General features: G+C 39.9%; 1 protein-coding gene across 1 annotated transcript; it reads left to right on the top strand.

Annotated features, from left to right (window-relative positions):
- The first annotated feature begins 10,322 nt into the window (after positions 1 to 10,322).
- LOC147252995 (free fatty acid receptor 2-like) lies at positions 10,323 to 14,386 on the top strand. Its single transcript, XM_086217104.1, has 2 exons — positions 10,323 to 10,813; positions 12,061 to 14,386. Exon 2 carries the CDS (start codon positions 12,307 to 12,309, stop codon positions 13,342 to 13,344), a length of 1,038 nt encoding a protein of 345 aa, XP_086073230.1. The 5' UTR covers positions 10,323 to 10,813; positions 12,061 to 12,306; the 3' UTR covers positions 13,345 to 14,386.
- Positions 14,387 to 15,013: the final 627 nt, after the last annotated feature.

Raw genomic sequence — 15,013 nt, 5'->3', positions numbered from 1 at the left:
GGCTTTAAGCAGGATGTAATATCTCAAATGAAAGATGATGACGACCTTCAACATAATTTCCACTGAAGCACACAAATGTAATGGCTCCTTTTCAGCATTTAGAAGCAGTATATAAACGGTTATGTACACCAAAGGCTGCAGTAGAGATGCCTTCCTGAATTAGCTTGTCTCCCCCCCCCCCCCCCCCCCCCATGATTTACATTTAATAATGAAGCATTCTCCTGATTATACCTTCATCCACCAATTACAGCGAAGGAAAACTCCGCCAAGGTCATGAGATACACCCCTTTTCATGATTTAATAACTGGTGGAATAACCAGTTCGATGTCCTTCACGGGAAAAGTCGTAGTTTAAACATTCCATACTACTAAAAAAGATGAACCCTTTGAGATTAATCATCTTATTTTTTTGAAGGGGACTGAGGAACAAACACCCTCCAGTGATACAACAAACAGGACTTCTTCTTGTTCATTAAAGTCTGTTGTGGGGAAAGCAGTCTTGCAAAAAATTAAAATCACATTCCAGTGAAATTGAAACATGTGTAACATCGGAATTTGATTTAAAATAAAACAGTATCATCAGCATAGAGATGGAAGAGACAGTCAGAGTAAATTTGCAGTAGCTTGTTGAGTAATAAAAAGCAGAAACTTAAAATATAATCTTTGCGATTTCCCTCTTCAGAACAAAATAATGTGACTGAGGATCATAAAGTGAGTGTTTGATATGGAGATGCACTCTGAGCCAGACCTGTGATAATGAGGCCTGATGAGATACTGCAGTGGCTTAGAGTTTATCAAGAAGAAGGTAGTGGTCTACCGTGCCAAACCCCTCGGTAATATCGACGAAGACTGAGCAGTTTATTGGAGGAACAATTTGTAGGTGATCTGTACAAGCTACGCTGCTTCAGGGTCCACGCTCCTCATGTTATCTTTGCTAGTTCAACAAACCAGGGACATGGCAACGTAGCATTGCACTGAAACATGGAGAGAGCAGTAATCTGGTGGTACAAATTAATAATGTCTTAATTAAAAGAGTTTTTATATGCTTGTTTTTAACCAGTGAATCTGACAAACAGTTTTGCAGGCTGGTGGTAGGACAACTTCTGCATTGCAGGGTTTGTTCGTATGCACCTGCAGGAATAAAAACCTGGGAGATTGTCCTCGTTCTCCGTGAGTATTTAAATCAAGGTTTATCATTATAATTGCCACCCTCTGGTACACACTACAATGAATCATTATCAAAATGATCCCGTATACTTAAAAATGCCATCATATACTATATAGCAACGAATGCTTAACACAGTGATTGCTTAGAAATCCTAGATAGGAAGGTTGAATCATTAAATGATAAAATTTTCTAATTATATATATCTATATCTATATCTATATCTATATCTCTATATATCTATATCTCTATCTATATCTCTATCTATCTCTCTCTCTCTCTCTGTCTGTCTCTCTCTCTCTCTCTCTCTCTATATATATATATATATTAGTTTTTATCTCGACCAACTATTCTTTCCTGTTGTGTGTGATTTTTTTTTTTTTTACAATTCAAGAAAATGATTGAACCAGAAAAAGAAAACAGAGTGAAACAACAAGCATCGGTGGCAGAGGTTGTGAGCATGTTGTTGTTTGACTCTGTTGCAGAAAGTAACCCACAGAAGCCTGGAATATCTCTGCCCTTCAAAATGCCACTGCTGGGTCATGTGAGCTCATGTTAAGCAGGCCTTTGGGGGAGTTAACGGTGACATTTACCAGTTTTTCAGGCAGGATTCATTTATACAAAATTACTCACTATCATATATTTTTGATAAGGACAATGTTTTCTAAAAGTTGTTGAAGGTCTTTAGGAAATGACATTTTGCTGCCCTAAAAAAAAAAAAAAAAAGACGAGGGAAAAAAAGCTGTTTATCAGCCCTTTGTGCACCTTCAAGGAATACACAGAGTAAGCAGAAACACTTCAAAGCAAGAAATGCTGAAGCCTCACATACACACATTATGTTGGACTGAAGTCCATAAGACATTTTTCAGCAGATGTAAAAAAATATTTTGCATTGTCAGTACAAATGTTCCCATACGGATACTGAGGAGTCACCACACATTTATTTAAAGCTACTCTGATCAGTTCCTTTACATTATAACTTTTTTTCTTTTTTTTGGTTTTCCCACTCTGAGTCTGTGAAATCTGAAACACTCTCTGTGAGATTAGTTTTTCCACAAGACAGATTTCAGTATTTGGGTTTTTTTTTTCTGTCTTAAAGTTGGCAGACTCATTTTGAGGAAGTTGATGTCAAGCATTTCCCTGTACCGGAGTGTAGAAATGTTAGATTTTTGTGTGTAAGGTTATTTGCTGATACCAAAATCTCTGTAAATAAAATCTGATCAAACCACACCCAGAAAGTTTGTGGGTGTTAAAACTCCAGATCGAGCACGGTGACATGGCACAGAGTAAACAGAAACTTGCAGGGGTACTAAAACAAGCTATTTGCACATCCACAGTGTTCAGTGAAAGGAGTCTGCTACCTTGTCACCTGCAGCTTTTCATCTTATACTTGTGTGTCAGGTCTTCAGGGAGCCTACCTCTGCCGGTGTGAGAATTTTTACCTTCTGAACTGGTGTGGCTGAGTCATGCTGCAAGTACGCTGTCAAAATACGAGTTAACAGCGAGGCTTCTATGCCACTGTGTTCGGTTTCTTTGTGCGATTCAAACAACGGCATCTAAATCTGACCTGTCAAAGGCTTTGAATGTGAATCGGCAGCTTCTATTCGCAGATGCAGTGACTTAATACAACCATTTTCCTACCAAAGATCGCCTTCAACACCTGTTTAGTCTGCAATAATGCCCGGATATGTTTATAGTCCATCTTGCTTCTTATTATGGGATCTGGAGATGGGCAGGGGGCATTGTCACACAGGCCAAAACACAGACAGAGATTTCTTACTGTGGAAGGAATTTTTAATGTAACAAGATAAATGCAATAACCAACCTAGCAAGTTTTCTTCATCTCCGATGATAGAGCGCGGCCTTATTACCATTCAGGATAATAAATCTGTTACATCTTAGTCCTTTTAAAAATGTTTTTTACAGCATGAACAATCAGTCATTGCAGGCTGAAGGATTTACAAAAGGAAAAGCGGAGGTACCTGAACGGTTGGACTAAGATGAAAACTCAACTTGATGCATTTAAAAAAAAAAAAAACTTTTTGTTATAAGCTCAGTACAAAGATTGTGTTTCTGTTTCCTTGGACCTTTTGAATGTAATTATTACATATTTAGGTTTGTTTTTGGACCTTTTTAAACATACAGTAGAACCAATACAATGAGAAAATACAGACAACAGAAGGAATTAGTTAAACTTTTCGGTCCGATCAATCGCTAATGTGCAATGTCTGATTAGTGATTGAACCAGCTGGTTTGAGGTCACTTCTCCTCCACATGCTCCTAAATGCTCATTCAAATTTAGTCTCATCATAGCAGTGCGTCTCCTTTCTTTCCTATTACACTTCCAAAATATTAAAAAGGCATTTTTCTATTTATCCACTGAACAAATTCACATTTTAATTAGAAGAGCAGTGACATTCAAATTTCATTGACCGCCAAGAATGAGGGTGATGCCTCTGTATCATGGCGCTGGTCCAAACTGGGCTCTCCTTTAATCTCGCCCATCACCCATTGTTTGACAAAGTCATTGATTTAACTCTCTTTTTGCTCCTGTAATGAGATGCGTGCTTTTTGATCTTTTTAGCTCAGACTTTCCAACATCTAGGCCAGCTATCGCAGACTCGGTTTCATATATCCGTCTCTGCTCTTACGGCGAAAACTGCAGTTATTGTAAATAAACGTGCTGCGAGTATTTTGCGTTAAATTCATCGAATCATTGCTAAGTAAGTGAGACAGATTTTGAATGAGCGCCATGGCATGATGAATATTGGTCATCAAGGATCTAATTGTTCGGCAGATAAAAAAGCAGACAAATAATGGAGGCCAGTTTTCAAATAAAGGCTGCATAATAAATGGATGATCACAAAGCACGGTTCAACTGGCCTTGCAAATAATCAACAAGCAGCTTCCTGATGTGCATATTCATCATTTTTCAGGCTCATAATGAAACCGCAGATAACATAGGAAGATTATTGCTTAGGAAGCTCAAATATTAACACTGTACGTGGCTGTGACCTCTGACCAAGTGCGGCTATACATCCTCTGCCTCAGTGTCACGGTTACTTTTACAACCACTCCGCATGCTCACGGCAGCACCAGATAACCCAACAAACACCCACGATGGAGCTATTGTGCAGGTGTATGGCTTGGCCTCGTTCCCAGTCGTAGGAGATGTTTGGAAAGTGTGAAGGGTGTTTGTGAGCTTCAGCAAAGTTACAGGGAAATTGAGCCTTGGTAACTGTGTATACAAAACTACACAAAGGATGAATCATCACATGTTGGAGGAAATGTGCAGTGCAGCATTGTTGTCCGGGTCTTTCTGGTAAATACCTAAAATAAAGGCAGTAGTTCACATAAGTTTGAGGTATTTGTGTTAGGTTTTACGGTCCAAATATCACTAAATACCACGCTCAAGAACTTTGAAGCTTTTAAGTGTCTTAGAAACGGTCTCGCAAACAAATGACAGGGGATTGTTCATAGCATAATGCCAGCTTATGAATTTACACTTCAGAATACATAAACCTGCTGTTCACTTTTGAAGATTATTTTGCAAAACAAAATGTGTAAGTCATAAATATTTGTTTAGAGCTTATTTTTGGCAATACCCCAAATTCCAATGTTGAAAAAAAAAATATAGTGGGTTTTGGTTCAGATTCAGAAAACTTTAAGGGAATCCGTGGAATGGTAACTTCCTGGTTGGCCAGCTAAAAAGCATCGTCCCTGCCCTGCAGCGCTGTCTAGGTGCAAACATTCTAGAAGTATTGGTTAGCATGGGTGGGATGCCCCCAAGGCTTTTATACTGTCACAGATTTCTGTCCTTTTTTTTTTCTCTGGACTCAGGTCGTATTTGATAAGGCTAACAGCCCAATGTACAGATTATCTTTTCAACATAGAGAGATTTATTTTATGAATATGTGTCACTGGAGGTAAAATGAGTCCGGCCCTGTTGGGAACAAAGCCAGTCTTCAAATAGCCATGTGGTGGCTTAGCAGCCACTGAACTGAACTGTCGGGATGGGAAAATTGTCTTGTTATTTTTTACCCTACCACAAATATAAGGAAGCTTAAAGGTTCATGCTCTGCGTATTAACAGAGGGATTAGCAAGGAGGCTTCTGGGATGCTCTAGTCCATGAAGCACAGAGCTGCAATCTCTTTATTGTTGAGATATCTATTTGATGTAAACTCTTTATTTTAAATGCACTGAGGTCTTACAGAGGCAAATGGATTTCAGGGGTAATCATTTTTTATGTGTTGCATCAAACCTGTTGTGGCTGCACTGGCTATCGTCTGATATACAACCCAAAATAAAAAGAGGCAGCCGAGCCCAAATGAACTAAATAAAGATGGTTTGTTTCACAGAACCATCTAAAAAGACACTGTAGGAACTCTTAAATAATACCAGGCAGGAGATTGGATGAACCATCCATTCATCACAGACTACCTTCAGGAGGCTGAAGCAGAAGTACATTCTGCTCTTTGCTTTTCTTTCAAAGCATACATATTCTCCAGCTCTGATATAACCAATGCCATAGCATAATCAATGCTAACCTCTTCAGCCACCAGTGTTGTTTTGAATGGACCGCTGTCTCACATCGACCACACTGAAAGACTGATGATGGTTCGAACATAAACTGGAAGTCAAATGAATAAGTAATCATAAGGAAGTTGAATTTGTGAATTTTTACCTCAAAATTATCTCAAGGACATCCGCTGTCTTTCAGCACTTAAACACTGGGTGGCAATGAGAAAATGGACTTGGAGGAGAGTGAGACGGAAACTTTGTTCATCCACTCAAGTTGCTGAAATTGTGGAGCTCAGACGGGTTGAACACTCAACATTTTGACTTTATTATTTAAATATAACCTTCCTTCCTTTTTCTTAGTCTTTCTGTATTCTGTCTGACTCTTGATGAGTCACGATATGTTTTACAAAACGGCGGTGGGTCATAACTTGTTTTGAAAATGTTTTGCAGAATTTTTTTTTTTTTAAAAGCAGGGGCAGAGGTTGCAAAAGGTGTTGCATATAATGTTACATCCTCTTACTTTTGCAGAAACAATTTCAAAGTTCCTTCCTCTTTCTCAGAAGACTCAAAGAGGAGTAGAGGTAATTTGTATTCCCCCGATTCCTGTAAATCTTGACATTTTTGTGTGTTTTCTTCCACCACTCGATCTTCTCCAGCTCTCTCTTTCTCCCCCACCAGCTCTTCAAAAGGCTGTTGACATCATACAGAGCAGCTCTTGTCTACACTGTTTGTGCTCTGACAACGCCAGCACTCTGACAGTTTGTTCACAACAGCCGTGTCAATGGAACTTAAGCGTGGCCTTTCCCAATGAGAGCAAAGTGCTATTTTTGGCTGATATCAGGTTTCAAGCAGGGTTGGCGATACATTTTAATCAGTAATAAAATCAAAATAACAGTCATAATAACGCAGCTGAATATGTTGATAATCTGACCCATGTGGACTCAGTAGTCACCTTCACTTACTCATGGGTCACACGAAGCCCCCGTTCTTTATTCTGATCTCAACAACACATCTTAAATAAATGTGGGACGTTAGCGTGGTCCGGCGGCCTCGCGTGGACCACATCGACGTTCAAGCTTGGCCTTCATTTTGATGTCAGCAACAAACCTGTTTAAAACAACCAAACTTCACTATCAAGAGACGGAGGGGAGGGGGAAATTACAGCACAGATGTGTGTTTTGTGTTGCGCAGATATCTAATGATATTAGTTTTTTGCTCACGAGCTGCCAACATGTATACGCAAACACACAAAGGAAGCTCAAACAGATCTTTAGTGCAGCTAATTATAACACAAACTCAACCAAAAACCATCAGTATATTTTACTGAGATAAGTATTATGGCTAGTACTCAGATCCAGAGATGATTCTCAACGTCTGGTGATAATGAGTTTTTAATTAATAACGACTCTACTAGTTGCCGGTCCACGTTGCACTAAAACGTGCACGCTTACATTTTGTTTCTAGTTAGCAGCTGCATGTGCATTTAACCACATAAATATATAGACACACCACCTACAGTATATACACATAAAGACACACACACACACACACACACACAAGCATCTATGCTGCGGTGTTAGTGATAAAAACTGCCCCTCTAGTTACCAAAGTAATTTAAAAAAGAGAAATTGAACGGGTACTTTTGTTGTTGTTTCGAGGAAGTAGACGCGTCTCCATTTGTTTTCTGTTACTGTGTCTGATTCACAGAAACGCCATTAAATCTTTATACCCCTCACTAATATAGGCTGATTATCTTTGCTGCTTCAGTGGCCACTCAAACGGTCTCTTTCTCCTGTGTGTGTGTACTTTATCTCTCTTCATTCATCCCTATAACTCTGAAAAACACCTCAGGGTTGATGATGGTCAACTGCTGTTTTTTTTTTACACCTGTCTACCCGTCTGACACCGCTAGAACCCCCCCCCCCCCCCCCCCCCCCCAGAATATTACAGCCGTTTAATAAAAACACAACTCTCCAGTCGGTCCATTCCATCCATTCTTGTTAAAGCAATATCTCAGGAAGGCCTTGAAGGGACAACTTGAAATTTGGCACAAATATTCGCTTGGACTCAAGGATGAATTGAAAACATTTGGGTCAAAGGTCAACGTTATGGTGGCCTCACATTGAATGTGATACCTCGGGAATGCTTGGGGGATATTACAACTGGCACAAACATCCACCACAGCAGGAACAGGTATTATTGTGAGATGAAATGTTTGGTATTTTTAGAAAGCGAGTAAAATATCACCTGTTGGAAAGAATCATTTCCAGAATGGTATCATAGCTTATTCAGGCCAAACTTTTAATGGTAAGACACACATTCTGGAGGCATAAAACTGCTATTTCTAGTCTTCCTAATACTACATTTATCAATTTATATTCCATTATCGGAAATGTTTTGTTTTCTAGGAGTCTGGAATTTTTAGAAATGTGTTACTTGTGTATTCAACCTAAAATAAGGATAAACTTAACAAACACACAATCAGTTTTTAATTGATTATTTACAGTATCATTTTTATGACATTTATTTTTAATTTAACTACTTTTAGACACACTGATAAGGAATAAAACTCTCACCACAAAGTTGTGCCTGGCAGGATTGATTGTGTAAAAGCATTTAGACCCTCATATGTTGTGGAATAACAGATAATGCTTTACAACTGAATCTAACTGAAAATACAGCCGAGTAGTTATATTCTCATTAAATAAACGGGATTTTCAGACAGGTCTGGGGACCTCCGACCCTGGCTGTGACCCTCCTTTCCCTCCTACTGTTAATCTGTAAAACAAATCCAAATTCATGCTCTCAAAGCTTTTAACCAAGTGGGAAATTTTTTTCAGCGATCCAACTTTGAATGCTGTGTGTTACACCTTCAACTCTATGTTTACCATTTGCCTTCAGCGGTGGAGACAACCACAAAAGACGAATGTGAAAAATCATATTCTGCCTTGGTTATCACTTTATCTTAAGAAAAAGTAAAATATGGAATATGAAAGACTAAAATGGGACCCCATCTACATTATCTACATTTCTCGTTTTATTTGCTCCCGTGTCTCTTCCCAGGAGGGAGAATCGTCTGTGGCTAAATGCTAAAGCGGCTCCACTGATGAAATATCACCGCATTACAGTAAAAGTTTGCACTAAAATAACTTTTTAGAAATTCTCTGATGTTACAGTACAACCAGTCTTAACAGCGGAAAACACCATCTTGCATAATACAATGTGATTATCTAAATTTATGGGTTGAATTTCAATGTGATGAGCCAGTGAAGCGATGTCAGGCGAGGGCAGAGTGCCTGAAACGGCACATTAAAAAACACTTTATATCTTGTTGTTTTTCTGGAGTAGCGAAGCATGTAAGACACTGAAAGGAGCTCTTTACTGAGATCAATAGCGGGGGCAAGAGGGGGCAGACATGGTAAAGTGGACAAATATGTAATAAGGAGTCGGGTCAGACAGTAGCAAAATATCAAACACATGGGAGTAAGTGTTGAAGGACTAAGCCCAAATGAAAGTGCCTCGGAGTAAATTACATACATTAAGCAACATCAAAAGGAGTCTTTGTACACCTCTGAGTCATGATCACTTCAAAAGCTTGTTTCTTTTGCTTTGTGGAATTAACCACAGCTACCTGAGCTTCACGCTTCACCTGTTCAAGAGAGCCCTGCTTTTGTGATACCTCTTACATACAGGAAGGCTTCAGATCTTTCACCATGGAGAGGCTGTAGACAGAAGACAGGGGGAAAAAAAGGAGGCCACAAGGTAAAAGTTGTTCCCACGCTTTACTGAATTTGTTGGAACAAGTTACATCTCATGGCTACATATTAAATGAATAGTGAGAACAAATTATGTCTCTGCTTCAAATTAATCAGATGAGAACATGTTGTGTCTCATGATCATACTGTAGGTTATTTAAATTGTGGGAATATATCCATCCATCCATTTTCTTCTTCTTATCCTGTTAAGGGTCGGGGGGGGGGGTGGAGCCTATCCCAGCAGCTTTTGGGTGAGAGGCGGGGTTCACCCTGGACAGGTCGCCAGTCCATCACAGGGCCAACACATAGAGACAGACAACCATTCACACTCACAGTCACACCTACGGTAAATTTAGAGTATCAATCAGCCTCTTGATGTCTTTGGACTGTGGGAGGAAGCTGGAGTACCAGAGAGAACCCACACAGGAACAGGGAGAACATGGAGACTCCATCATTATCACTATCATGTAGCCAAAAAAATGAATCAAATAGTGGGAAGAAATTATGTCACACAAAATATATATATCTTTGTGTGTCTCTGCGTTTTCTATCCCGCAGTGCAGCACATTTGCTGCTGTTGTGCAGAACACAGGATGTCTCCAAATGAGAAGTCCCATCATCCATCTCAGAATAAATCAACAAGGTTTCTTATTATTGTGTTCAGTATACAGCTCTACAAACAACAGGCCTCTGTTTGGATAACCGTATAGCCGGCTTCGCTTCCTTCACTCCATGCTGTGACGGGCGGCAGCGTTGTGACAACAGGTCATTTCTTTTGTCAAATGCTTTTTCCTTACTTCTCATAATGAAGTGCCTTGATAACTAAATGTGATTTAATAACCTAGATCAAACAAACTCGCTCACACCAGCCATGCCACTCACATCGCAAAAAGGCTAGTTGTTACCACGGAAACTGTGTTTGGCAAGCGTGGGAGATAAATGGCAGCACTATCTACCCTAATAATAATTTCTATTATCCGCGCTGGATGTTTAGATTATCATGTAAATAGGGGGACGTGCCAGTCAACAGCAGGTAGGAGCTGAAGGCTGCAGTGAATAGACCAGATCAAACAGTTGAGCAATCACTAAACGTGGGAGTGCCAAGAAACACGCAGAGGAGCACGGTAAGCCACAATTTCTCCTTTTCTCAGTAAATTATTCTTGAGAAAGTACACAAATGGGAAGTTTGAGGAAGTGACAGTTTGTAATCTCAGAATCTACCAGCATCTGACAACAAGGAAGTTGTCAAGTTATTTAAATAAGTGTTTCCTCTTTGTTTTCGTTAGGTTCCTGCAGAGGTCAGAGAATGAAACGTCTGCCTTCTTAAGTCCGTAGAAGTTGAATTCTGACTAATTGTGAATCGTCATAAGCGGTAAGGAACTTACTTTTTTAAAAAAACATATATACGTATTTGGTCTTTAAATTTTCTCTCTGTGTGATTCCAGACATTTTCTTCTGGCCTTATTTTGTAATTTCTTTACATTAATAGATATTATATTCCTAATAATAGATGATAGATAATCAGAGACATTGTGTCGAATAAATTTCTCTGAAGTTAAATGTTCAAGATGTTCGTATTTTTGTTTGATGCCACTAAAAGTTGAAAAAAAAAGTATCAAGCTCGAACCAACCTGTCCAATCTCAAAATACCATTTTATACCACAGGAAACGACTGCGAGTCTCTAATGTCAAGATGAGAAATAGCACAGCTCAGATGCAGTTTAATTAGAATAAATCACATAAATCAGGTGTACTGACCTTACTTGATCAATTGAACAGATGTTTAGCGCAGCTGATGACAAAACAAAACAAAAAACAAAACAAAGAAAACCATTACAAATTGATACCCGTGGCTGTTTTCTTGCTGTCTTGCTAACCCATAAGACATCACTCAGGATGCTGTCATCCAACCAGATTATAAAATGGCTGCATTGTATTGATCGGCTGTCTGAGTTTTGGCAGTGTGTTTGAATTTTGCATATTCCTAACCCGCTGTAGGCGAGTGGTTGGCTTGTGTTTTGTTTTGACAACAGACGATAGTAAAAGTAGACTGGATGGACCCTGTAGTACCGGCCTCACGCTGCCCTCGCTTGTTTTTGGTGTGTGTTGGCCGATGTTTACACAAAGCAGCTTTGGGTCAATATGTTTATGAGGGTCATCGTTTTGTCCGCCATTTATGCATTTTGTTCCTACGGGAAGCGAAAGGTAATAATAAAGACATCACTGTACTCTATTTACATGACTGAAGAAGTAATACTACAGTTTTACAGGTATATATATATATATATATATATATATATATATATATATATATATATATATATATATATATATATATATATATATATATATATACAAACCCATGTGCCAGACCAAAACATGGAATCTTTTTGCAATACAAAAAAAACAAAAACCAAAAACCAAAATCAGGTTTACAATAAATACTTATAGAAAGAAATAAGAGTATATCCCTGGCTGTCTTGTGGTCTTTCAGTTTGCAGATTAAAATGTAGCTTATGTATAAGAAGTATAACATTGCACTCCTTACTGTCAAACGGACAAAAGGTCGGAATACTGTGCCGTGCAGTGTGTTAATCTTTTTCCATTCTCGCTTATCAGCCGAGCTCCAAGCCCTCGAGGAAAAGAAGAGTGTTGGTTTATCGGTGGGGACAGGAAAACCCCCTCTGTCTCACCGGGTTTGTTCCAGGCCACTGACCCAGGAAGAAACCTCCGTCTGCGGTGGTGCCTGACAGAGCAAACCTCCCTTTGCTGCAGCGCGCGCCACCCCCCCCTTCCCCCCTCCCAGATTCATGGAAATAATGTGACACATCTCGATTCCTGAGTTACACATTGACATCAGCCACCATGCAGGAGTGCCACACTGGACTGTGTCTGTCCGTCTACATCGTTACCTTCGTCCTGGGCTTCCCCTCCAATGTTCTTGCCTTTTACACTTTTTGTAAGAAAGTGAGGCAGAAGCCAACACCAATTGACATCCTGCTTCTGAACTTGACCATTTCAGACCTCCTCTTTCTCCTCTTCCTGCCCTTCAAAATGCAGGAAGTGATGAACAACATGGAGTGGAATATGCCCAAGCCCCTCTGCCCACTCTCTGGCTTCATCTTTTACATGACCATCTATAACAGCACGTGTTTCCTGACTGCTGTCAGCGTCGAGCGCTACCTGGGTGTCGCTTTCCCCATCCAGCACATCCTGAAGCGCCGGCCAATGTACGCTGTCGCCGCCAGCATCTTCTTCTGGTTTTTCAGCTTCGCTCACCTGAGCATTGTGTTCATCATGGCGTTGATTGGACCTTCTGACCAGCCAGCACCTGAACCTGTGAATAATACCTTTGGTTACAATGTCTCAAAGACCCCTACCCTTCCTGAGGAAAGAACGGAGGTGTGTTACGAGAACTTCTCAGACCAGCAGCTGCAGATCCTCCTGCCGGTGCGTCTGGAGCTCTGCATTGTGCTGTTCATCATTCCTTTCCTGATATGCTGTTTCTGCTACATCAACTTCATCAGGATTCTGTCTAAGCTGCAGCATATTGACCGGCGAAGGCGAATGCGAGCCATTGGGATGGCTTTAGGAACTCTGGTGGTCTTTGCTTTATGTTTTGGCCCCTATAATGTCTCGCACATTGTGGGTTTTATAATGTGGGAAAGTCCCGACTGGAGAGACAAAGCCCTGCTGTGCAGCACCTTCAACGCTTGTCTGGACCCACTTATTTTCTACTTCTCATCCTCAGCTGTAAGAGGGACTGTGGGGAATTTGATTGAAGGGGTCAAAAGTCGCCTACACACGTGCCTTTCCTGTAATGTCTTCTCGGGCCTGTGGGGAGGAATTAACAAGCCTGCGAGAGATAAGGAACAGACACAAGAAAGCACCAATGCTATCTAAACTGACTGCATGAGAGCAGTAGGCTTCCGCCTTCACTAATTTGTTATTTCTTTATCGCCGGAAGCAGGAAATTAATGCTGTGTTTATGTTTTTACATGTGAGAAAAGGACTTGGCATATTGTATGCAGTGCAGTGTGCCCCCGTCTTACTTCCTTTGTGCAAACTTTGCATCTGGAAATGAGATGAGAATACAAACACAGGCAACTCTAAACTGAGGAAGAGTTTGATTCCTTAAGAAGAAATCCATCGGCACAAATCGTTGTGGAGTGTTTTGGTAGATACAGAGAGAGCGAGACACCATAAAAAGGACTATCCAGGCCACAGCTTTGGACGTCATCGCTAAGCAATAAGAGATGAAGCTTTCCTACCAGCATTAACCATGGACAGTTGGAATTTAGAAAAAGAAAAAAAAAAAAAAAAAGGGACTTTGGAAAGAACATCAGGCACGTTGAAAATTTCGCATTGCACTCCTCCAAGAATGATATTTGTTTCTTTTGAAAGTACATTTGGTTATTTTCTTGCCATTTTCATGCAGATTTTTGTGAACTCAAATTCCTGCTACATTGTGATGAGAAACATTCAGCTATGCATATGTATATAATGACATACAAGACCATTTTGAGAATACTTGTGGTACAAAGTACACAATTAATGTAAAGTATTTCTTCAAGTATTTTGAATGCACTGTATAGGAGTTTGTTCTGTGTGTCTCAACGTCTCTGTGAGATGGAAGAAAACAAAGTGGCGAGAGTTAATAGTGTCAAAAATATTGCATTAATATGCAACTTAGGACCAATCAACTAGGTATTATTCTGTGTGTGTGTGTGTGTGTGTGTGTGTGCGTGTGCGTGTTTTGGTACATGAAGTAAAGTATCACATGAATATGCAAGTGATCCCTAGATCAACAGTTGAATGTAATTAATGCTTTTTTGTAATGTAAATGCAAAGATTAAAAAAAAATGTATGAAAATAAAGGCATTATAGCTTCAACATCCCATGTTTATCTAACAGAATTTGAACAGTTATTTTAGGAGCTGGAATAAACGCATCTGCTTCCTGCGGATGTAATGGTCATTATAACGGCACTATTTGCTGCTCTTAGCTGTGTAGGCAGGTCTAATTTTAAAATGAACTTCCTCCAACATGTGAATCAAGATCTCACCCCACACACAGCAAACATCAACAATGTTATCACAGCAGCAAGTGCTTGCATCAACTGTAATCCTGTTTTGGGAGGATTAGGCCTGTGCGGAGGTTGAGCTGAACACTGCATCTGTATGACAGGTGGATCATGCATGAAGCATTCATTCTGACGCACAAACCCTAGTGAGTGACTAAGACTTGCAGGCTACCAGCCACAGACACAATGAGCAAATCCCAAAAAACATGCTAGTCAGCATGCAGCGGCAAAAAAAAAAAAAAAAAAAATCCCAGCAATAAACAGCTTTGATGTGCAGGAAGGAATCTATGTCGCATTTAATTTTATGAGATATACAGTCCAGGAATCATAACAGTGATGGACTTAAAAATGACAGTTGCGAAGCAGCGAGGTAGAGAAGATTAATGCTAATGTAGAGAATCGGGAGTTGAAATTGTTGAATATTTGTCTGATGGAGATCAGCTACACTGAACACCATGTCCTTTTTTTGTTTTCTCTCCTGTTTCATTT

The sequence above is a fragment of the Aulostomus chinensis genome, chromosome 11 (assembly GCF_037954235.1).
Source record: "Aulostomus chinensis isolate RoL2024-O1b breed Wild chromosome 11, RoL_Achi_v1.0, whole genome shotgun sequence".
In the NCBI taxonomy this organism is placed as follows: domain Eukaryota; kingdom Metazoa; phylum Chordata; class Actinopteri; order Syngnathiformes; family Aulostomidae; genus Aulostomus; species Aulostomus chinensis.
This window is presented reverse-complemented; position numbering and strand designations above follow the sequence as displayed.